At 40.1% G+C, this 24631-nt stretch overlaps 2 protein-coding genes across 4 annotated transcripts in view; one reads left to right on the forward strand and one right to left on the reverse strand.

The window, feature by feature from the left end:
- The window catches only part of ghra (growth hormone receptor a), a 28176-nt gene extending 15830 nt beyond the window's left edge, over window positions 1–12346 (forward strand). For all 3 annotated transcript variants that reach the window (XM_087849220.1, XM_087849218.1, XM_087849219.1), the window contains exons 3-10: window positions 3936–4065; window positions 4261–4430; window positions 5499–5677; window positions 6273–6426; window positions 6589–6679; window positions 6837–6906; window positions 7552–7790; window positions 7892–12346. In XM_087849220.1, coding sequence (XP_087705346.1) covers window positions 3936–4065; window positions 4261–4430; window positions 5499–5677; window positions 6273–6426; window positions 6589–6679; window positions 6837–6906; window positions 7552–7790; window positions 7892–8651 — 1793 coding nt within the window. In that variant the 3' untranslated portion in view covers window positions 8652–12346. The remainder of the gene's footprint in view (window positions 1–3935; window positions 4066–4260; window positions 4431–5498; window positions 5678–6272; window positions 6427–6588; window positions 6680–6836; window positions 6907–7551; window positions 7791–7891) is intronic.
- Window positions 12347–14810: 2464 nt separating this feature from the next.
- On the reverse strand, window positions 14811–18619 carry selenop (selenoprotein P). Its single transcript, XM_035907292.2, has 5 exons — window positions 18482–18619; window positions 17676–17905; window positions 17221–17433; window positions 16975–17092; window positions 14811–16850 (listed from the first exon to the last, which is right to left on the reverse strand). The coding sequence occupies exons 2-5, from the start codon at window positions 17876–17878 to the stop codon at window positions 16143–16145; spliced, it is 1242 nt and encodes a 413-aa protein (XP_035763185.2). The 5' UTR covers window positions 17879–17905; window positions 18482–18619; the 3' UTR covers window positions 14811–16142.
- Between the last annotated feature and the right edge of the window lie 6012 nt (window positions 18620–24631).

Raw genomic sequence — 24631 nt, forward strand, 5'->3', positions numbered from 1 at the left:
TTTACATGTCTTTTTGGCATTGTTTATAGTGATCATAAGTAAGAAGTGGACAAAAATACCTAAACATGTGCCCGAACAAAAAGTCTAACTCCCAAGTAATAGATGTAGCCCACAATATGGGGTAAACAGGGCTAAAGAGCTTTACGGTTGACAAATGTAATGGAACATTTACATGGAAATCTATTAGTGTGAATCCAATTCATGATAAAAAATAAATCATAAACAGAGTTTTTTCTGTCTTTCTTTTACGCTTTTAGTAGTTTTTTAAAAAAATGCTAAGGCATTTCTGTCAATATGACCTGATCAAAGTATCGTAGCTAACCATATGTATTTAATTTTCATGTTCCTTATACATCAGTCAGTAACTGCTAATATTTGCACACATGAAGAGTGTGCAAAGAGTAATGGACCCAAAACTGAACCCAGAGGAACGTCACATGGGGTGACAGTTGGGACAGATTATAAATGATCTGCAGTCGCCTACACTGACTTAGTTTGCCTTTATTAATAGAAATATTGATTAAAAGAAAATGCTGCTCTGATTTAATTTCAAAGCATCTCTTTTCATCAAGTGACATTTGTAGTACCGGTTAATGTTTGTTTTTTAGTGGCGTCACTGTTCCTTCCCCGTTTTCCATCACATCTCGCTGTTCCTTTAGTCAGCCTTTTGGAGCATGACTAACCTCAACATTAACTTAAATCTGCAAATGAGCTGGAAAAGGTGATCATTCCACTCCTCATTACAATCCAGCATTTCGCAGTGCGGTAACTGGTAAATGCTGGTTGCACCTTTTTCTCTCGCCTTTTTCAGTTCTGTTTGCCAGCCGATGTGAGAGCCTAGGGCCGAGTGCTTTATTTAGGTTTCTTAGTGGATTTAAACCCTAATGGCTAAAGCTGACATGCGGGTAGATAAATGGCTTCCTAGCTCCTCTACACAGACTGATGAAGAGAGGACGTGAAGCTAAGAGCTGTTTATCAGTCTCAGCTGCACATCCACGTGGACAGACAGATACATATGGACAGCCAGGATGAGGCAGTACACCCACACACACACATGTACACACACATGTACACACACATACGCACACACATGTTCAAATTAGTTTTCTTCTTCCAGCCACAGGCTTTCAGCTCATTTAGTACCTGGCAGGTACAGGCAGGATTTAGCTTTCCATTACTGAAACTCAAGTATAGTTATATATGTAGTTATATATGACTACATGCAGATAATGTGAGCACAGCCTTAAAAAAATATTACAAGCCTATGCAGTCAGGTAATCAACATCCTCCTGTCAAAACATTACCCCCTGGCTTGTGAGTCAGTTACAGCTGGAACGGTCCTGTTTTTATCCTTTGAAATACTGAAAAGGAGGAAATGAGTGAAAATGACAAAATTAGAGTGTGACCCTCCAGGTGTTGCGACTCAACCTTTCACCTTTGACATGGTTTTAAGTTGCAAATGCAAATAGCTTTTTTAAAAATATGGCATTGCTCTTTGACCTCAAGATTCTTCTTCTCTCGCAGACAAGAATAACAACTCATCTTATTACATAATTATTGATGATCATAAAAATTCTTGTGAGTTGTGAGTAACCCCAAACATTTCCAGACGTGTAAGTACCAATCAATACAAATTATTGTCCCCCCCAAATTTACAGCCCATATAAAAACCCTAGGACCTTAGAAGCTTTGCTTCTGTAGTATCCCATTCTTCTGTAGTTCTAAGGCCTTCTTGCATTCAGCGTCTGCAGAAAGCTCTTTGATGGTTGCAGCTGGAATTTGTTGGATGGGGAAGGGAAGCCGAGCTGAAATAGCAAACCTCGGGGAAGCACAACAGCGTGCAAAAGGTGAAGGGAGGGGAGGTGGGAAAGGCACAACTGCACAGGAATGCAGAGAATTATGAGGTTATACTGGCACCAAATAGCATGGAAACGAAGTAGGTTTATATTCTACGTGAATAAATGGTGTGTGCGTTGACTGCCCTGCCTGAGTTGGTCTTGTTGATAGCTTGTCTTGTTGTAGTTAGATGTGTGTAAGTTGAATCAGCATGCATGCTTGGTAGGTGTATGTCTGTATGCAGATGCCAGTAGCGTGCCTTTCTTCTTCTTCTTCCTCTCCTCCTTTTTTTCTTTTACAAGTGAACAATCTTTAACGAGTCTGTGTGGAGATCTGTTTTGGTTTTATGTTTAGAAACTATCAGCTCCAGTTGGTCTGTAATTTCTTTCCCCTGTGTTTTGATGCATGTTTATGTTCTAGGTCTGTGTGTGATTTATAATGCAGGCAGTGAGAAGAGAGAGCTGGCGGAGAGCCAGTGGAGCAGAAATCAATGGTACTTTCAGCTGCTTATTTATGGTTGCACCAAACTCTGGGACTCTATATTCTGCTGGGCGAGAAACTGATCTCCGACAGGAGTGGGGGGGCTGGGAGGGAGGAGGGGTTAGGTTGTTACGAAATGTTTGGACAGATCGAAAGGTTAGCAGCATTTTCTACTCGTATGTGCACGCAAGGATATTCACGGGATTCACAGGGTAGCAGCAACAGTTGTTTAAAGAAAGGAATAAAATATTTCTGGCACATTTGCAAGTTTGTATTTGTGCATTGTTTCAGAAATCATGTGGAAGCATGCCATGGAAGCATTTTCCATTTGTTTACCAACTCTTTGAGTATAAATAATGCAGGATTACACTTAATACCCAGAGCTCATCTGATCTGTCTTTAAATGTGGATTGTAACCGTAAGGTGCTATTATCTGTTGTGTTTTTATTGTTTTCAACTGTGGCAAGTTTCTGCAAATCTGAGGTTAAGATTAGATTTCAGCTAGTTTACTCAGCCTTTCCGTGAAAAAGTGATGTCTGACACCACCAGAAGTCATGATATTAGTGCAGTTAAAGGTGACTGAGCTGTAAAAGGCTCACGCAGCATTGGTGTCACACTACCGGGCAAGAGGGCGGATGGGCAAGTGGTGCGAAGTTTGTGAATGTTATAACTCGAGAACAAGGAGACATAGGAGCTTCAAAATGATATTATAGGTGCATCTACTAAAATCTCAGATGAGTTAGAACCTCAGTGACCTCAAGGTCAAGGTTTCTGAATATCTTGTGAAGTTTATAACTAGAGAACAAGGCGAAGTAGGATTTTCAAATTACAAAGGAATATTGGTGGGGGAAAAAAAGAAGATGTACTTCTGCGAAAATTCAAGTTACTTTTGCAGAGTCCTGAAAAATTTTTGCGAGATCCCGAGAAAGACTTTTCCCCCGCATTTAGCGTACATCTATCAGTACCTGAGTACTGCAGCTGGCTGTTAATGAATTCAGCCAAGACTGCCAGGTCAGAGTACTCCTTCGGATGAGTGTGTCCTCTTGCACTGAGTACTCTCTTCAGATGTCTCTCACTTATATAAAAACGGTCTCTACTGCCAAGCACTGATCTATTTTCATAGTTGAGGCCAAGCTCAAACTAAAAATCTATTCATCTGTCCCACGGGTGTGTGTCCTCCATAACTGTGGTTTCCAAGGTCTCATTACTGACCTGGAAGTGCTTGGAGTTCAATCAAAAACTTTTGCGGGATCTCGCACAAGTAACTCTCGCAAAAATACATCTTAAACTTTTTTTCTCCAATGTCCTTTTGAGGGGCTCCATATGAAATTGATACTAAAGGTGCATCTATTAAAAATCTCAGATGATTTTGAATCTCAGTATGCTTGACCTCAAGTTCAGAGTAAGCTTTCTGAAAATCTTGCGCATTCGATGATTTGAAAACACAGCAGTGATTTTCAAATTGATAGCGGCCCCCTAGGAGACCGTGTGTCTCTGTATTGTTAGACCAATAAAGCAAAGCCCCTGCAGACACTGATAGATGTTAATAAAGGTGATTCATTAGCCTAATGCAGTCTCACTTCCTTTCTAATCGTTGCTCTTCTAACTCTGTCTTTCAGCTCTCATTGAGCCTCATTTTACTGAGTGTATATCAAGGAACCAGGAGACGTTCCGCTGCTGGTGGAGTCCTGGCAGCTTCCACAACCTCTCCTCCCCTGGAGCACTCCGAGTCTTCTACCTTAAGAAAGAGTGAGTGTAATCTCCAAAATGCTTGCTTTACTCTCAGAAATCCTAATAATTGCTTGTTTTGTAGAAAACTTCACGTAGGCACATTGTTATGTGTGAATCAGTGAGCTCCATTAATGATGGTATAACCTTCACTTGACAAGAATTAAATTTTTTACTTCTTCTTATGTTTCTTCTGCCATTGTTTCACTCATTCAGGCCTCCTACCAGCCAGTGGAAGGAGTGTCCCGAGTATATCCATTCAAATAGGGAATGTTTCTTTGATGCACATCACACATCCATATGGATCACTTACTGCGTGCAGCTTCGCACTCAAAACAACATCACCTATTTCAATGAAGATGACTGTTTCAGTGTGGAGAATATTGGTTAGTAGCCAAGATTTGTGCATATTTACAGATTTTTTAAAAAGTTTTGATTTATCAGCAAATTTGACATCCTACTGTTTCTCATTTTCAGGTTGTCTGTAAAAATCCTTTATAGCATTAGGAGATCTTTACAGATGTTACTTAATGTATTCATATGTAATTATATATTCATATTTCACAGCACAAAATGGTTACTTCTAGTTCAATGAATTACTCGTGCAGAAGGATACCAGGAAATTCTACTTGTTTTTGGACTTATGTCAGATAAACAGTGCTTAAGCGATAAATACTTTGAGTCTAGAAGATGCTGACAAGCAATATATTATCACATGGCAACATCATATGTTGCCTGACATCTTCTTCATGGAAAGATCTTTGTTTGTTCTTTTTATGAGTACAAATTGATTGTGGATGTTGTCTTAGACACTTGACCTGTAGTAGGGTCAGGCTTTTGGTTGCTGCCTATTCTCCCAAACCTCTTTGTTTATAGAAAGAGCGTAGCAACTACTTGTTGAATCAGCTCCAGATCATTCTTGACATTGTTTAAAATGCCTTCTCCCCCTCCTCTTTATGGCCAACGTTTCCAGTTATACCCAAGAAATATCCATTTGTGATGTGTTTATGATAATATTAAATCAGACCTGTGCAGTTTCAATCAATATTGCTTGCGTTTGCTCTAGTCTCAGTTCAATATATCAATGTTTTACACAAATGTAATGTAATGGGAGGACTCCTTCTTTAATAATTATGACTTCGTGGAGGTTTTCACTTCTTTGCTTTGTCCTTATGTCCTCATCAATCGTGTTAAATTAATGAAGACAAAAAAACAAAAACAAAACGTGTTGATCATTTAGTTTTAAATCTGTTAAATGGAATTAAATGTTTTAATCTTTGTAAAGGGAGTGACACAGTCTGGATATAACGGATATTGACTTTTTGAACATAAGCAGTATTTTTTTAGTATTCTGTTAACCTTTTTTATGTGATCCTAAATTAGCATACCAAATCAGTAACTAGAAGTGTCCTTTCCTTCTGTTCGAATATGAACTTTTGCCTTTTCTCTGACAGTACGTCCTGACCCGCCAGTGTCTTTAAACTGGACCCTGATGACTGTAAGTCCTTCCAGGCTAAATTATGATGTCATGGTTAACTGGGAGTCCCCACCTACTGCTGATGTTAGGTTGGGATGGATGCGTTTGGAATATGAGTTGCAGTACAGAGACAGAAATACCACAAACTGGGAAGCAGTAAGTCTTTTATACCTAACTTTTTAATAATCTTGCCCATTATTTCTTTTTACACACAGTTCCTCACATTGACAAAAGCAGATTTTGCGCATGCACATTAACACAAATAAAAAAAGCAAATCTCATGCTCTTAAAAATGAATTGTAGGTCATCGAAGCAGAGTGTTATGTTTCTCTTTCCCTCCCCCCTAAACACTTGTAGTTAAAATGCAGCTTTGCTGGCAAGGCTGTGGAAGCCAGAGCAAGGCCTTAGCGTCTGTGAAGGAAGTGAAGGGAGGGATCTGTAGGTCAGAGGCCATGGGACTGTGTACAGGCTCGTATTCATTACCGCTTGGCTCGCCTGATGGTTGGGGACCTCACGTCCATCTGTTATAATAGCATGTCATCTATCCAGTCTATCTGAAGTGCATCAGTAATTGTGTAGTTACAGGTGCCAAAAATAAAAACGGACCTCTTGACACCCTCCTTTTCTTACTCAGCCTTTAAGATTGGTGTTGATACTATTTCTGTCAGGATAGCTGCATCATTCTTTTTAAGCACATCATCATCTTTTTTTTTTAATTTACAAAAGGTTTGTCTGTTTTTGCAATTTTCAGTTGGAGATTCAGCCACATTATCATCAGACAATCTACGGTCTGCACTTAGGAAAAGAATATGAAGTACACATCCGCTGCAGGATGCAGGTTTTCACTAAATTTGGCGAGTTCAGTGAATCCATCTTCATTCAAATGACTGAGATTCCTAGCACAGGTAACGCATATGTTAGAATGATGCAATGCATTTTTGGTGAACTGCAAATAATGAAGATGATTGTTTTTTTTCCTTTGAGCATTTAACACAGTATGATTGATGAAGCCAGAGGACTGGTTGTGATCATTATTATGATGAGTTCTGTTTCATTTTGCTTCTTAGAGTCTCCTGTCCATCTCACACTGGTTTTTGTATTTGGGACTGTGGGTATCCTCATACTCATCATGCTCATAGTCATCTCTCAGCAGAACCGGTACGAGCACTCACACCCTCCCTCTCTTTCATGCATCTGTGGTGTCCAAAACATCTGTGAAACAATGAGACATTTGCTAAATCACAGGTGCACCTTTTCTCTTACATCTCTCTCTCTTTCTCTGTGAATGAATTTTCAAGTTCTTCTGTCATTGCAGATTAATGATATTTCTGCTGCCGCCTGTTCCTGCACCCAAAATCAAAGGCATCGATTCAGAGCTATTGAAGGTATTTCTGGTCTGTGATTTTTCAAGCAAATGCTAGACCCCTGCAGTCAAGTAGCGTGGCTGTCAGAGGGGATCAAAATTGTTGTGTATTTTAATCAGATTTTAAAAAGGCAATGTTTGGAAGTAAAATCACTATATAATGGATTGTGTAATCACATTTTTAAAATTATATTTCTCCTGTCTGTCTGTGCGGCTCATTTGGTAGAGATATGTTAGGTCACAAAATCACCACATCACTCCCTCGTCTCTCTCACACTCACTACCAGTTTATCATCTGACTCAACCACCAATTAAACGTGAAACAAAACTGAATATAAATAACAAGAAAAAATGGACATAAGGACCACTCAGAGGGAATTAGACAGAAAGAGCATCATGATTCAGGATTGTGTTGTGGGTGTATTATTCACAGAGTGCATTTAAAAGCCATACAAAACAATCTCACCTCTGAACAATTAAAAAAAATAAATCCTGATGTAAATTAATAAATAAGTTATGTTGTTAATTTGTGAGGAGACCAAGCTGCCATACACTTTTTGTTGGGTTTAAAATTTTAGACGTAAGTCTGCAAAGTCAGAGTGTTTTACAGAGGAAACTGTCCATTTCTGGAGCCTAAATGTCAGAACACTTGTTTGTACACTTGCAGAAGGGGAAGCTGGATGAGCTGAATTTTATGCTGAGTAGTGGAGGAATGGATGGCCTGCCCATTTATGCACCAGATTTCTACCAAGATGAGCCGTGGGTGGAGCTCATGGAGGTCAATGAGACAGAGGATGTAGATAGTGGAGAGAAGGAGGATAACCGGGGCTCAGACACCCAGAAACTCCTGGGTCAGTCCCAACCTGTCAGTCAACACATCAACATAAGTTGCTCTAATTCAATCAGGTATGGCAAAGATTTACATTTAAAGGTGTTATTTGTTTAATCAAATAGCTCCGTGAATACTCATTTCTTTGCCTTTCTTGTTTTTTTGGCTTCTCCTCAAGTGGTCCAGATGCTGAGTCTGCCCAGGCCACCTGTTACAACACAGATCTCCCTGAAGAAGAAACACTAATGCTGATGGCCACGCTTCTACCAGGACAACCTGATGAAGAGGAAACCTCCCTTGATACTGTAGAAAGATCCTCAGCCTCTGAGACAGATGAAAGACAGCTCATCCAAACCCAAACCAGAGGGCCCCAGACCTGGGTCAACACAGACTTCTACGCTCAGGTTAGCAATGTTATGCCCTCTGGTGGTGTGGTGTTGTCTCCTGGACAGCAACTCAGAATCCAGGAGAGCATCTCAGCCGCCGAGAAGGAGACAAAAAAGAAGCGGAAAGAGAGTGAAGACAGCGAGGAGTCTGAGGAACGGAAGCAAAAAGAGCCACAGTTTCAGCTGCTAGTAGTGGATCCAGAAGGAAGTGCCTACAGTACAGAGAGCAGTATCCAGCAAATCAGCACTCCTCCCCCTAGCTCTGCCATGCCCGGTGAGGGGTACCACATCATACATCCTCAGCCAGTGGAGCCCAGACCTGCAGCCACAACGGAGGTTAATCAGTCGCCTTACATTCTTCCTGACTCCCCCCAGTTTTTTGCTCCTGTTGCAGACTACACAGTGGTTCAGGAGTTAGACAGTCATCACAGTCTGCTCCTTAACCTGCCTAGCCACCAGACCCCCCCTCCCTGCCTGCCACAGCACCCACTCAAGGCACCTATGCCTGTGGGGTACATTACCCCAGACCTGCTGGGGAACCTCTCACAATGAAATGACAATGACATCAGACCTTTACGTGTAAGGCTGATTCACCAGGAAGTTACCCACAGTCGTCCTACCCGATTCCCATTGGAAACCAAGTAACTCCCAGCACACTGGGCGGCTGAGATGTGTACGGGTGTCTATTTTCAGAGGATGCTTAAAGGCAGATATAAAAGGCTACAAGATACTCTCTTAACTTCTTTGAGGCAGCCAAATATTAACATCACAAACCAAATGCACAGTTTGCTCTGTTTCGTCAGCATCTCATGCATCCATGCATGATTACAGTGAGCCAAGCAAACATAATATCAATGCTTAACTGCCTTGTGTTGCATTGTATCTCTGGCTTATTGTGCCCAGAGCAATGACACTGTTACAGTCTTAATTTTACACCACCATTGTGCTTTCAGTGCACAATGGTGTGAGTTTTCACACCAAACAAAAGTCATTGCTGACGGTGATGCTGTTTACCCCACGAGGTACTTTATCAGTTTATCAATAGACCGTTCTTATCTCATCATATCATATTAGCACTTCACTAGAGATATATTTTTTATAAAAAACAACCAAGTACACTGTTCAATCCTATCCAGATTTAGCTTGCATTCCGGTCTTCATTTTATCTAAAAGGTAGCTGTTCATATTTTCAGAGTAAGTAATGGAATTGAGGTCATATAATGTCAAGCTATGTTCCTCTTAACCTCTAGTTCAATAGAATGTTTAATGCTTTAAACAAATAGAGAAAAACATCCAGCACGCGTATACACACACAAGAGATACCAAAGTCAGGGCAACAAACACCAACAGCAAATTAAAGTTAGTCCAGTCACAGTTATACCTCTTTCTTTCCGTGGAAAGTGTTTAAAGGAAATCTGGGAAATGAAGGAAACCACTAACTTACACATAAGTAGACAGTAGAGAAATGAAAACACTTCATGGACTAGGTTATTTAGGTTATTTATTGACATTTAATTTTGATGCCAAGTTCATACGTTGCACTGAAGTGCAGCACATGTATTATGAGGAAGAATTCTTTCAGTTTCACTCACAGCTGGGAGAAAACTGGGCTATACATTACAGAGCACCACCAAGTGCCTTGCTCAAGGGCACGTTGATTAAGTAGTTTACCGGAGAGAAAGGGACACATGCACACAGCTAGCAATTCAGAGAGACTAGGGCAGCGTATTTTTTTAACTTAAACCATAATGCTCAAGCTTTCTTCTTGGGGTTCGTATTCCTCTGGTGTAAATGAAGCAACTGTGAAAGCATACTTTAAATGTAATTAGCTAAATCTTTCTACCTATTAACTGCCAAGTGTTAACAGCCTGTGCCTATAATATTGTAAGTGGCTTGCCAGTTCTGTGCTATGGTACTATGTTTATGCAATCACAACTTGTGCATTTATGCATTGCTTTGTGCAGGCAAGATCTAGAAGTGGACAGTGTAGGTGAACTGTGCAGAGATATCGCTTTTAAAAATCTGCACAAGCACTGCAACGGCAACACGCACGTGCGTGCATGCATACAAGAAAATAATGCGTAAAACTATTTCCCTTAATCATATTTTAGTCTTTGCCTCGTTCACCTAGTTTATCAGCTGCAAACCACAATAAGCATCCTGCTAATCATGCTCACAAAACCTTTCAAATCCAAAGTGATTATGAAAGTTCGTACTGACCACCTGCAAACTGGCATGTATGTAGCTGCGAGCATTGGTTCCCAAGAAAAGCTCCGTTATATATTGTTGCTTAATAAGTTAGATATCTTTATTAATGTTTACAATAAATTTGTCCTGGTTCATGGAAATGGGGGATTTTTGTAATACAATCATAATCATAATCAGAATACTTTATTAATCCCGAAGGAAATTAGGGTTACAGCAGGCAGCACGCTAATGGCGCACGCGCACAATGTGGGTGAAATGAATCTGAATCTGAACAGCCTCCATTTGGCAGCCTCCAAATGAGCTTTTCTCACCATAACACAAATGTATTCCACAGAGCAAAGGAAGCACATCCAGCATAGAAATACATTGTTAATACAGATAAGTGGATAGATGAGTCAGATAATATATGCCTTTTAATCAGACAATCTCATAGCAACGCAAGAGCCATAAAATGATTTTATTTTTATGGGAATCTGATAAATATGTGCCACTTCTCTCTATCTTGCCTTTATATCTCAGCATTATGTCGTTGCAGCCTGGCGCGAATGATCCCAGCGTGTCTTTGCTGTTGCAGAAAAGTCTTAATATATTGACTGTTGCTGTAAAATTACAAGCATATATATTTTGTGTCATTAGTAGTAGCCACAATATATTGCTGCTCAGTGCATGTATATTTCCCGCATTGAGCCTTACTGTGGTGTCAGTCGAGAGAGCGCAACGATCATTATAACGTGTACGTAAGTGTTTTGCAGGCGACGTCCGTAATCAGTAGCATTGTAACGTGACCGTTTCGCCCTCTTTCGCAGTGTTTACACTCATCCAAAGACCCCCAGAAGGCTCTCTGACTTTATGAAGGAAGATCAGATCATGGGAAAAGCACTGTTTTGATCCTGCATCAGTTGTACCATGGTGATTTTTAAAAGTGTACAAACTGAAATGTGGAAAAAGGAAAAAAAGGAAGAAAAAAAAAGTCAAATCTGTTAAAGTGTTTTTTAAAGGTTACAGTACGATAGAAATATTTGGGAGGTGCTTCTTTTCTTCAAGCTGTGCAAATGTTTACTACATTTCAAATGTTATTTCAAGCTTATAAATGTTACAGACACTTTAGAAGAAGCACTTTGTACACGTACAATATATATCTGATGGAGACATATTTTGTATCAAGTGAGTGAAAAAAAAAAAAAACAGCGCTATAAACTAGTATTATATATTTTCTAGTCAGCACAGTAATCAGAAAGTGAGGAACAGTATCAGTGTCGATAAGCTTCAGTTTTGTTTAAAGAACGTATTTTACACAGATTGCTTTTAACAGATTACTAGAAAGATGTATTGTAATGGAGTATTTAATATTTGCTATAAGATTTATAGATAGATAAATGCAGATTTTTAATGAAGTCATATCAAAAAAGAGGCAGAGTGAATAGGTATATTGTAACTCTGTGCTCGGACTTTCCTCCCGCTATGTGATTTCAGCATTTCATTATTTGAAAGTGCATTTTTTGACGGGGGTGAAATATTTTATAATGATGCCTTTTAGCCCCCAGCCTGTCAGTCCAAGTGTGGCTTTTGTCGTTCTACGGTGTCTGGAAGTAGTTTTGCTGGAATCTGCGCTGGCTGTTGCTCGTTATCAAGCAAAGAGCACCGAGCCACACATTTTTCAGCTTGTTGAGGAAACAGTTTCATTCTTGACTCGAGTACAGCGGTATACAGTCTGATTTTTAATGACCTTCAGTGGTTTCACTCTCTTTCCTTCCATGTGCTATTTATTTGTCTGCCCCACCACCTTAGCCAAATTAACTGTGAATGGTGTTGCATGAGTAATATTTTCACTGCCGTGTTGTCATCTTGATTAATAAAGCTGGAAATGTTCTGCATGCCAAAATCAGACCCATCACCATTGTGGTCTCAAGTATGACGTTTCGGTTTGCATTGGCTTGTTTTCTTCATATTTTGACACAAACCCCTCACACCCACCCCCTCTGTCCTTGGAGCCGCTGTCCTTGTCTGTTGGCTGCTGTTTTACTCGGGGCTAAGAACTTGTTTATGATGTTTATTTGATATTGTTCTCTTGCCAATTGAGCCTTTCTGGTGTTGTATATGTGATCAATAAGCTCTCGACAAGTTACAAAATAAATATACAGCATCTTGGTCATTATTTTTGTCATGTTGTCTTCATGAATGAAAAAATAAAAACGTTTTTAAAGGCAAATCTAACTGCTAATGCTGTTTACAAAGCGCCTTTCTAAGCTGCATTTAACTCCATCTCCAATTTGTACGCTGCGTGTTGGACCAGTTATTTTATTTTCAACTAATCTAGCGTTTTAAATGCAAACGTAAACTAGACAAATTAGATTTCCCAGAGTTATCGAGATCATGTTACTTATTATAGATAATTTACAACAGTATTTATGACTAATCCCGTTTCAAGATGCAGCTCAACAAGCTCTTCACAAGACCTCCCAAAGCCACCGCCAGCTGTATCATTAAAAGTGTAATAGCATTGAAAGCGCATACTGCACAGTAAAGGTCAGCTCAGATCAGCACTGAGTGACAGAAGAAGGCTATTAATGAAGAAAATTTGTTGCCCAATGTGGTCTGTTTTAAATGCAAACAGATTTCCGTGTGTGTGTCTGACAGAGATGAACACTGGAATTGCATCCGTGTATGTGTGGCAGTTGGAGTGGAAAGAATGTGCGCTTGTTTGTGAGAAACACAGAGGAACTTTGTGCGAACGAGTTCACAAGCGTGTGCTGCCGGTATAAATGGAGAGAAAACGGCTGCAGAAAACGTTGTGCATCCGTGCATCGAAGGGAAAGCATATCGGACAATTAAGACAGGCTGTGTACTGCCCAGCTCTGTGTGGGGCTGATTGAATCAGAGAGACAGCCACTCACAGCTCTTTGTCTCAGGACATTGCAGGTAATTACCCATAAGTCACTGTTCCTCTGTATTGGATCTTCAGTCCAATTACGCCCACACAAGCAGTCCACCTCAGCTTCATTTATTACCACCGGTTGCTTGTTGACCTTTTCAGACACACAGTCCAACAGGCAATTCAGCTATATAACACTGAGCAGAAGCTGGTGTGCTTTAAGTCTTTGAGATAATTTCACATATTTTGGAGCTGGACACTGGCATCATTACACCAATGTTAGTATAGAAAGATGAGCTCAAGGTGCCCCTCTTCTAGATGACACTTCTGTTAATGTTTGTTGCATCTAAAGCTATTTCAATAACAAGCAAACAGTCATACAATGGCAAACCAACAAGAACTCATCAGTGCAATCACTATAAACCAGAAATGTAAGCGTGTCATCAGCATATGCAAGCAAAGCGTTTTCCTTTAGCCAAATAAATAATTGCATAACATAAACTGGGAGTGCGATATGTGCTTTGCTTCTGCACATTTGTTGATATGTTGCAGGAAACTAGAAACAGACGGTTTGATCCTTGAAAATGTGAGAGTAACCCAACAACCTAAGAAGTCCCTTTATTTCATTGTATGAAATGTATGAAATATGCTAATTTGGGAGGATTTGTCAGTGAATTTGTCAATTAAAGGCTCTATCAAATCTGTATGAATGGAAGGGCTTCAACAGTATACACATCAGCTCGATGGCTCAATGGTGGTGTAGTGGTGGTTTATTGTCTAGATCTTTATCGCCATCTGCTGACACATATTTGGGAAAACAGTGAAAACACTTTTTACAGAAATCATCTCCAGATCATCTAAAGGGAAAAAGTATCTACTCACAGATTTTCTGAGTTGCTGAAACATTAAATCCCACTCTCTAAATCAGGAACTCCTCAGTGTCCTGAGCCAGTTTATCAACTTTATGACAGTTTTCATCTAGTCGGAGACTATTTGTGTGTGTGCGTGTGTGTGTGTGTGTGTGTGTGTGTGATGTGTAGTGGTAACCACAGGTAACAGGGGGTAAACGGATAAACATGACTGCATCAGAAATATCATTACTACATTATTACATAACAAGAAACTTTAATAGAGTATGTTCATACTAGCGCTTTGGGTGCCTTGAAAAGTGCTATATAAATCCAATCCATTATTATTATTATTATTACTTGTTTGTGGAATGATAACATTTAAGAATTTCCCAATCATTTCAACAGTGAATTTTAACTGTTTTAGGCTAATAGGCTTATGTGTTTAATAGTATTATTTACCTATAAAAGTGTTGTTGTTTTTTTATAAAGCCATGTTTATTTGTATCATAATTTCCATAATAACATTACTTTTACTAGGTAATGTTTTATGTGACATCTAGTATCTTCACTTTTCCATTTTCCCTTGAGCTTTGTAACGGTGGGTACCCTCTGGATGGGTCTCCTGTCCATTACAGGGTTAACACAGACAACCATACAATCGTAAAAATACTCTCACATTTAAACCTACCTGGAAGCACCACTCATATTTGAGCTGAGAGAGGAAGGCAGTGAGAATATTTCCATTTCCTATGGAAATGAGGAAAGCCAGATATCACACCATTTTAGCAAACTTCCTTTTTTATTCATGTTTCAGTAAGCAGTCCATTACTTACAATTATTCTTCTAGTGAGAGAATAGTTTCATTATGTTGTAAATTGCCCACATGAAGGTGTAAGGAAGATCAATGTTTTTTTTTAAATGTATGAGCACTGTTTTGATGTAAACAGTATCAGCTGTGACTATACTGAATTAAATGGGACAGGATACTATATTACAGCTAATATGATCCCCCTCATTCACATGTAATATATACACTGAAAGACAAAAAAGATGATACTCGAAAACTGGACGAGTAATTGAACCATCTTTATTCAACTCTCATTTTTCACCTTGCATACAATTCCAATACAGTTCTCTGTCCGATCTTCAGGTTTTCAGGGTGACTGATGTCTTCCCACTGAAACCATCACTAAGAACAGAGCGTATTCAAACGGTCATTCATTGCTTTACTCTCGTTTTTCCTTGCTGTCTTCCTGAACTTCAATAAAAGAAAAAAGCCTTGTAGCAATGTGTGAACTTTGAAGGCTAAATACCAAATTTGGTAAAAAGAAAAGTGAAAGACTAAATTGTACTGTTAGTACTCAAAATTTAAAGATTTTCTCTTATGGAAAAAGGTCACACCTGAGATATGTTAAAGCTTGTGCACAAAACATCTGTTAGTTACTGCTGTTATATATGTACTTAAGAATGATAATCGATAGAATGCCCCACAAAAAAAATAAGATTGGTCTATAGTTTTTAGATTTATATTTAAATGTCTTTTAGGGGGTTTCCTCAGTAATGGATCAGTGCTATTGGACTTCCCTAATAAAAAGGCAAATACAGCCTTAAGACATATTTTTAACTAATTCATAAACTGTGATGCTCTTGTTTACTATTCCTTCTAAATTACTTTTATTTTTATTCGTTTTTTGTGTCATTTCTACTTCTGAACTTTGAAAACTTTGAAGCGTTTATCATGTTTTGAACTAGCCTCTCCTTTTTCTCCAGCCTGACATCATACAGATGCCACTAGATCATAGTTTCTGCATCTGGTTTCATAAAGGATGGAAAAAACATGATGGAGGGGCTAATTTGAAAACATGACAATCACATACACTCCTGAGAAAGGAGGAGGGCAACCCACTGACAGATACATTGAGATAGTTAAAATTATGATATTCTTTATTTATTCTGCTTGACTCTAATTTAACCCATTGCTCTACTGTCAGGAATGCCCACCCTCCTCTCTCAGGGTAATACTTGTTGGTAAAAAGAGCATTTGGCCCCGGTGTTGCTGACTGGTGTTAATAAGAAGCTGATATCAGTATCAGCTTACAGCTGCTCTCATCCTCAGCTAACAACACCTGGGGGTCAGGCTCACTGGGCTGGCTGAGGCTCCTGTCAGGCAGCGTGAGGCAAGCGTCACTGTCAGGTTTCCCTAACGTCATTGACTGCATCGCCTATCAGCCCGTGTCACCGTCAGGAGGTGGGTAACGCCTCGTCACAGTGTCAGAGACCGACTGGCTGCTCACTCCCTGCCTCGCCAAACAGCCTGCGTCAGTGTCAGCATCAGCTGCTCTTAATTTCATTGTCAGAGCCCGTCAGACCCTGTCAGTTGTACTTTAACTTTCACCTGTTCTTCCTAGATAATCAAGGCCTTTCAATGACTGCATGAGCCTCCTGTGCCACCTGTTGATTGTGCACGTCCTGGGGAATCTGGCCTAAATCAAACTGATGCTGGGTCTGAGGCATGTCACCTTCATGGAAATGCCCATGTGGTCTAACACCGTGCTGTGTCTGGTCGGCACCATTGTGATTTCTATGATGATGGCCATTGTTGTGATCACTGCCATGGCCAAAGCCACGAGGATGAACATCATGATTATCCCCATGGTGGCCGTGACCGTGACCATTCTGATGACCGTGACCATTCTGATGACCGTGACCATTCTGATGACCGTGACCATTCTGATGACCATGTCTGGTGTCGTCCTGTTCAGCTGGGACATCAGGCTGGACCTCTGTATTATCTGTGCACTCCTCTGGGATCTCAGCACTCTGAAATTTCAAGCAGAGATTACATAAATTACAGTTTAAGATCTTGCCTCCGATTAAACAATTATTATATGGTGATCATATTACCTCACTTAAAAAACAACTCTCTGTTAGATTTGATCTATACCTCATGTGTGCAGTCGCCACATAGGCGTTTGCAGTAGGTGTCTTTGATTGCCTTCTCAATATGGCCCTGTCCAATGATGGAGTATGGAAGTGAAATGCGGTGGGTTAGACGGCCACACCTGTTTGCAAAGGGACAGAAAAGCATTGTAAGATTAGGCTTGTGGAGGTGAGATATGTTGTCCAAAATTACAATGTTCTATTGGTTTTCCCAGAAAAATGTAACTGAATCTTCCACTTCATGTCAAACCTGTCATAAATGAAAAAGTCGTCTTTCTCTCCAGCCAGAGTCTGCCAAACATCAGGCTGTTGCCCGTCCTGCTTGTAGAGTATGATGTTCTTGGAAAGTTTGGCCTCCAGCAAAGGGTGCAGATGTCGTGATTGCTCCCCCTGGTGGTTAACGACCATGTAGACCACATTCTTAAGACCCTGACGTTCCAGCTTCTGCTGCAGGCCATCTAGTCTGCTCAAAAGAAGAGCATTGGGAATCAGTATCAAAGCAACATGTCAAAGTAAAAATGTCTTCTATGAATATGAATAGAAAGATTTCTTTGACAGTTTTAACAAATTTAAAAATCTCCTATAATATCTCAGTTACCGGTCTCTTGTGCTTTGCCACAGGGCTGATCCATTGTCATGACACTTTTTGTGTTATAAATAATGAGAAGTGTGATATACAACCATTGTCTTATGACGGGCACATACCTGGAAGCCTGCACCAAGCAGAACAGTCAGCTGGCCTGTAAAAGGGCCACCACCGTCACTCGACCTACTGACCCCTTCATAGGCTCCACATCTCCTATCCTCCAGTCTGAAGGTGGCTGACAGCGGGGCCCTCCCCCCTCACTCTCTGCCCCACCCCCATGGAGCAGGCAGAGAGTGAGGAGCAGACTGAGGCCTGCCCACATTTCTGTGGCGCCTCCTTACTGCCCTAACTTTAGTTTCAGAGAGGAACGGGGTAGAAAGAACAGAAAGGAACAGAAAGAAATGTATGAAACTCAGCAGAAAAACACAGCCTATTAGTACAAAAGGTCAGAGAAGGTGTTCAATTTTTACATTCCTCATATCATACTAGGAATCTTTCTGGACTTGATATAGGATATATATCAAAATCTGTGCAATTAGTAAGAGTGAGCAGAGCACTTTTATGAAGTTTTCACTGGTGTTGCAACACAGATTTTAGTCCAGTGATGCAGTAAATACAAATAGTAATATAAAAATATAACTTAAGAGGATTTGTGACTGAATATTATATTAAAAAATATGTTCTACAATATACTCCTGCATGACAAGCAGAAAAGTTCAAGCAAAATATTTGTTGTAGTTTATGCAGAGAGAACCTGCGCACTCATCAAAAAATTCTATATTGCGAAATACCCCAACGTCTGGTTTCTAATGGGGGTTTTTTTGGTCTTGTTTCTTAACAGTTTACTTATTGCAGCAGTTAAACATTGACTTATGGGTCTTTACTTTATGTAAATTAACAGAATATAATAAATGTTGTTACTTACCCTTTGGTAAAAAGTTTCCTACCCTCTGTTCAGCTCTGCGTGGCTGCAACTCTCTGAACAAAAACAAGCCTCCTCCTCCTCTGTTCCCTCCTTATATAGCCTCCCTGTTGTTTTTCTATCAGGAAGGAGGACAAAGTTCAGTCACAGCAGTATGCTGATCATCACACTTTTATCAAGTTAAAAAGTCACAGAGCTTGAAATCCGCTTGCTGACAGGACACAGATGTTTATAATGGCACATGTACAGTTTCCAAAGGGTAGTTTGTCCTTAAAGGGACCTTAAGGAATGTGTGAGGACAAAAAGTTTTGCCTATCTTATGTAAGTGCTGGAGATAGTGTGTGCATTTGACTTGTAAATCAAAGCTGTTGCTTTGTTACTATGTAATATATCATATATAGGTATATTATGAAGCCAAAATATGGAAGAAGATTGTGCAATTCTCTTTCTTACTTTCTGCAGAACACACAGGGCGGGACTCTGGTGGGTGTCCAGCATGCTTCTGCAAAGTCACAGAAAAACATGTAGGGAAGGCCCATGCATATATGCATATCTGGCACAACTGAGGAATGCTGCAGCTTAATGCATAAGCATGATAAGATGAACAAAGCTTCATGAGTAATGAATAGTACAGAAATTTAGAGATCAAGTAAATTATACTCAAGTTCTTATATGCTTCCACTGAAAGAGGAATTTAAATCACTCAAACAACAAAGGGGAAAATGCTAAAGTGCAGAGAACCAGTAAGGCTAAGAACGGCAAAGGAGTCTAATGAAAAAAAAAAATACTTTGAAAGTACATTCTGTAACCTTGTTAGGGGCCATATTGAAGTAAGCAATCAATCCAAATTTTGATTATATAAAAGCTGTAAACAGACTCAAAGTACAAATACTCTTAGGGTGTTATCTTTCTGCAGATGTAGGCCATGTAATTGAGAAAGCGCAAAGTCTAGTTTGGTTTTAACCAGGTAAGCAAATATCGGTGAGTTTGGGGTTCATCAAGGAATTAAAAAGCCTTAGCAGACATGGTGATGTAACTATAAGGTGATATCTGGAACTGACTGTGTTTTTGCACTGTTCCAACGCCCTTCATGTCTCTACAAGTTCAGCCTTCCATATTCCCATATCGATATATTTGATACAAAACAGATGACAGATGGAGCAGCAAATTTCCTGCTGATTCAAAGAGTCTGTGCCAGGAACACAATGGCCAAATACTGTAGCAATATCTGTTGTAGTTTTACCTTGGGGGATGACAGAGGAGTCCTAATGTCTATGAATTTAATTCAATTTAGCTTCATATATATATATAGTGCTAATTCACAACAACAATTGGTTCAAAGTGCTTTATATTGTATGGTAAAGACCCTATATTAGTACAAAGAAAACCCAGTTGATCCAATGATTTAGGTGTACTGTTGTCTACAATTAAGAGATGCCTGCTATATTTATTACTGTAGCTGCATTTCTCTATGAGTGTTGTGGGATTATAATATTATCTTATGACATGTAATACCCCTAATTAAAGATTGTGAAATTATTATGTAGTTTTAGTTTGTATTATTCTCCTGAATTAGAAGAAGGTGATAACTATTACAGTTATTAAACTGATTTGTATTACATTAGACTGCTGATTCAGTGTGAATGAATGATATTGTTTATGATGCATTATACTGCTGAGTTATAAGAAATACTGTTTTCAGAGAGTCAGGACTTTGCTTTTTCTGATAGTAGAGGAGACAGAGAGCACATTCCAAGGGAGCTTCACCCACCGTTGTTGAAGGCAGACAAAATAGGGAGCCAAGGCCATAAGTCAGGCTCCCGTTCTACTTTTAGAAATCTAGGAACCAAAAGTATGCATGCAGTCTGACAGTGAAGTGCTTTATTTGAATTTTTAAGATAAGCTGAAGTTTCTCTTATTAGGCATTTAGTATATGAAAGTATTTTAAATTCAATTTTGAATTTAACAGCAGCTAGTGAAGAGAAGCTAAAAAGGAAGAAGTGTGATTTTGATTTCTAGTCCCTGTCGAGCATTACTCTGAGGCAGAATGTTTCTAATTTTGGAGACTATTAAAATATTTGTTTAATGTTCACACTGAATACATATCATGATCAAAACTGACCCCCAAGTTTCTCACTGTGTTACTGGAGACCAGAGTGATACCATCCAGAGTAAGTACCAGTTTAGACACCATGTTTCTAAGATTTGTATGGTTGAGCAGCGTTATCTCAGCCTGTCTGAAATTATGTAGGATATGTGTTATTTGACTTTATGGATAAACAAAGCTGGGTATCATCTACATAGCAATAGAAATGTCTTTGGTGTTTTCTAAAATTGCCTATAAGGCAACCATGTTTAATGTAAAAAGCACTTGATTCAGAAAAGAACCCTGGGGAACTCCATGACAAACTTTGCTGTGTGAAGTCCCCCTATTTACATGAACACATTGGAGTCTATCAGATAGATTTGATTCTCAATTTTCCCCAGTGCAGCACATTTCTTTTAATGCCAGTGATGTGTTCTGATTTCTGCAGTAAATGATCAACAGTATCTGATGCTACACTGAGGTCTGACAGTTCAAGTACAGAGACGAGTCCACAGTTAGAGGCCATAAGAAGATCACTGATAACCTTCATTGGTACAGTTTCTGTTCTATGATGGATTCTGATTCCTGACTAAAGGTCTTTAAAAGAATATCACCTGATCGGTGCATTGAGGTGGTGTCGTAATTTCATTGTAGCAATCAGCTGACACAATAGAACATGACGTGACTGACCTGCCAAGTTATTGATTTATAGAGCCTGGGGCTGTGGTATATACTGTAACCTATTTTAATGCCACACTGATCAAATTACAATAATGCATAACATTTTCAACAGAGCCTACTAACTACTATTCACCAAACTAGTGTATATGAAAGAGCTAAGTGTCGTGGTCAGTCTTGGACACAGGTTGTATTGTTGATATTTTTCCTGGATGCGATTTATATATTCCAGAGGTCTATGTGTGCCTAGGTTAAGTAGTATTTAATGAATTCCCTTTTGTGTTTCATTCTGTTCTAGAATCCTCACTGTGTTTTGTCTTTCAGTGTCTCCTGTGTCATGTTAATTTAGTGTTCTCATTCAGTTATGGTGATCTTCCTGTTTTATTCTTATTTATTCGACTGACATATGAGCATCTGTGGACTCCCTCTGTTAGAAGGGAGAATTTAAGGGTATAAAAAAATTTATCTTGGTAGATTTAAAAAAAAAAAAAAAGTCTGTATTTAATAATATTTTCCAATGCCTGACTAAAGCTGGCAAGGAAACAAAAAACTTGTCTGCAGTTTGTGGAAAATTGTTTATTTATCTGCGATCGTGGCTCAAGAGTTGGGAGTTCGCCTTGTAATCGGAAGGTTGCCGGTTCGAGCCCTGGCTTGGACAGTCTCGGTCGTTGTGTCCTTGGGCAAGACACTTCACCCGTTGCCTACTGGTGGTGGTCAGAGGGCCCGGTGGCGCCAGTGTCCAGTAGCCTCACCTCTGTCAGTGCACCCCAGGGTGGCTGTGGCTACAATGTAGCTTGCCATCACCTGTGTGTGAATTGGTGGATGACTGGATATGTAAAGCGCTTTGGGGTCCTTAGGGACTAGTAAAGCGCTATACAAATACAGGCCATTTACCATTTATTCTGATGTTTTATTCTGATGATCCCTCCACGGAATGCTACCTTATCGTGGTGGAGGTGTTTTGCCAAATTATGTAACCCCGAAAGAATTTGTTTCCCCTGCATCGGGAGCATGCACTGGCCTTTTGAAATCATGGACAAACAGTATCCCACATTCATGATTTTTAGTTCATAAACACTTCTAATAATGACTAAGTACTCCAGAAATTTGGGAGATATTAGCTCTTTATACAGTAAAGTTACAGTGGGATACAAATAATATCAGGGTGATCCTGACACAATTTGTTCCCCCTGTCCAAAGACTTATTGCTTCTGAAATTTTGGAGGTTTTAGCTCAGTACAGTTCTGTACAGTCACTGAAGGATACAAATAATGATCAGTCAAAATGTCATTGGTTTATTGAAATAATCCCGTCCGATGTTGTGCCAAGGTCCCGACGCAGGGGAAACAATTTCTGTTGGAGATACTTAATTTGGCACGACTAGATAAAGTCGGGCTCACCTCAACGCATGGCTTGAGCTCTGGAACCAGTGTCCTGGAGAGGGGCTGGACTCTGTCTCAGTCTGGAGTTGCCCTTTGTGAGAGGCAGCGTGCTGCGATGGGTATCCTAGTATCCCATCGACTTGCTGCCTGTACGTTGGACAAGAGGGTTCGTTCCCCGCACCTTTGTGTGGGGAACTGTTGAGGTAACTAAGGCAGTTAAATAATTATGCACCCCTGGGGTGGATGAGAGGTTTGCTCTGAGTTATTTAAGGCTCTGGATGTTGTAGGGCTGTCTTGTCAAAACACCTCTGTAATGTTGCGTGGAGATCAGGGGAGGTACCTCTGGAGTGTGGTGGTTCCTATCTTTAAGGAAGGGGACAGTGTTCAACTATAGAGGGATCACACTCCTCCTCAGCCTTCCGTATAAAGTCTATGCCAGGGTGCTGGAAAGAGAGTCTGTTCGTTACTTGAACCCGGGATAGGACATCCCAGGGCATCATGATTTAGTTTAACTTCCTTCTGAGTACCTTGATAGTGGAGTCATCTGTGTCCTCACCTGTTACGTCTCCCTTCAATATCTTGTGTATACTGTGTCAGTATTCTTTTGTCTTTTGTTGTCTCCTGTGTTCTGCTATCCTGCAAATGTTTTGGACTTGTTGTCTTCCTGTGAGGTTCAGAATTAAAGATGGATTTTGAGTGCATTTAATACGGATATCCCCTCGGCGCCAGCTGTGGGCTCAAGGCTGGAGGGAGCTGAACAAAAACTCCCTGATAACAAGTGTGTTTAGTCTGTTCCTTCCCACTCCATGCAAGGCCACCTGGGTTGGCTGGTAGACTGTTTACTTAGCCTCGCCTGGTAGGGCGAAGGACACTGTCTCAGCTGAACTATGGACACGCACACACATACATTTACACTGATAAGCACTCACTCATCCCCTTCCCCTTCCAATGCCTTCGATGCTTGTTGCCTCCTGGGAACATGAGGCGGGTCTGGGCCCGCGCTGGAGAGTTGGCGCAGTGGCAGGATGGCTGCTGTGTTGCCTGGGATTACTCCTTATCCCCTACCCAACCCTGTTGCTGGTCACGTGCTCTATAATGTTGTACTGTGGACATTTATGTGCTTCCTGTGCAGAGGAGTTTTTTTGTTTCCTGTTCTCATGCTGTCCTCCTATAGCCCAGCATGAGTAGAGGTCTCTTTTTTTCCTCTTGTACTTTCCCATTGTAGTGTACATGTCAGTGGTTTTTCTGTAATGCAACCGTTCTCTGACTTGTATCCCCATATGATGTCTGTGTCGTGTGTGTAAGGTCGGGGGGTGGGTTCATTCCACTGCAGGGCAACCTGCCACTGCATGTGGCGAATAAAATTTGAACTTGAACTTAAACTATTTCTCATCTCATGAGTCCTGCATTTGTGTCCACAAACTGCCAGTTACACTGCCAACATGTGACATGTGCTGTGAGACTACCAAGTTAAAAGTGTAGTAAGTTTTATTTTAGAGCAAAGTAGACCTGGTGCACCCATCTCCTCAATTTAACAGAGCTTCCGAGTTTCAGCTGGAATTTCTTAAGATCAACTCGTGTTAATCATCAAGCGCACTAATCCCCCTTATGCAGTAGGATGAACTCAGCCGAACTTTGAGCTTCCAGGCCACTAACCGGTGAAAGTTTCCATTTGGTCATTTTCCTGTTTTCATACTTTTATTTTAAGTTGTCATACACCAAGAAAAAATAGGTACACGTTAATACATGCGTTTAATAAAAAGTAAATGATGAAAGTGAGAGTTCAGTTGAATTAAGGTTTTTTTTCCAAAATGTAGGATGTGGATATGTTGAATAAATTAAAATAAAGGAACTTCAGTGACAAGAGAATAAAGTTTTTAAATTTTTGTTTGTTTGGTAGTCGTTATTTCCCCCAGCCAGGTAAGTGTTTGTCTTTTTCTATTGTCACCAAGCAACGCTCCCCGGCGTCCTTGACTTCGCAAGGGTTTCTGGGAATCCGAGGCCTGA

This window comes from Neolamprologus brichardi, chromosome 12 (genome assembly GCF_056152115.1).
Source record: "Neolamprologus brichardi isolate AB-2024 chromosome 12, ASM5615211v1, whole genome shotgun sequence".
NCBI classification, from domain to species: Eukaryota; Metazoa; Chordata; class Actinopteri; order Cichliformes; family Cichlidae; genus Neolamprologus; species Neolamprologus brichardi.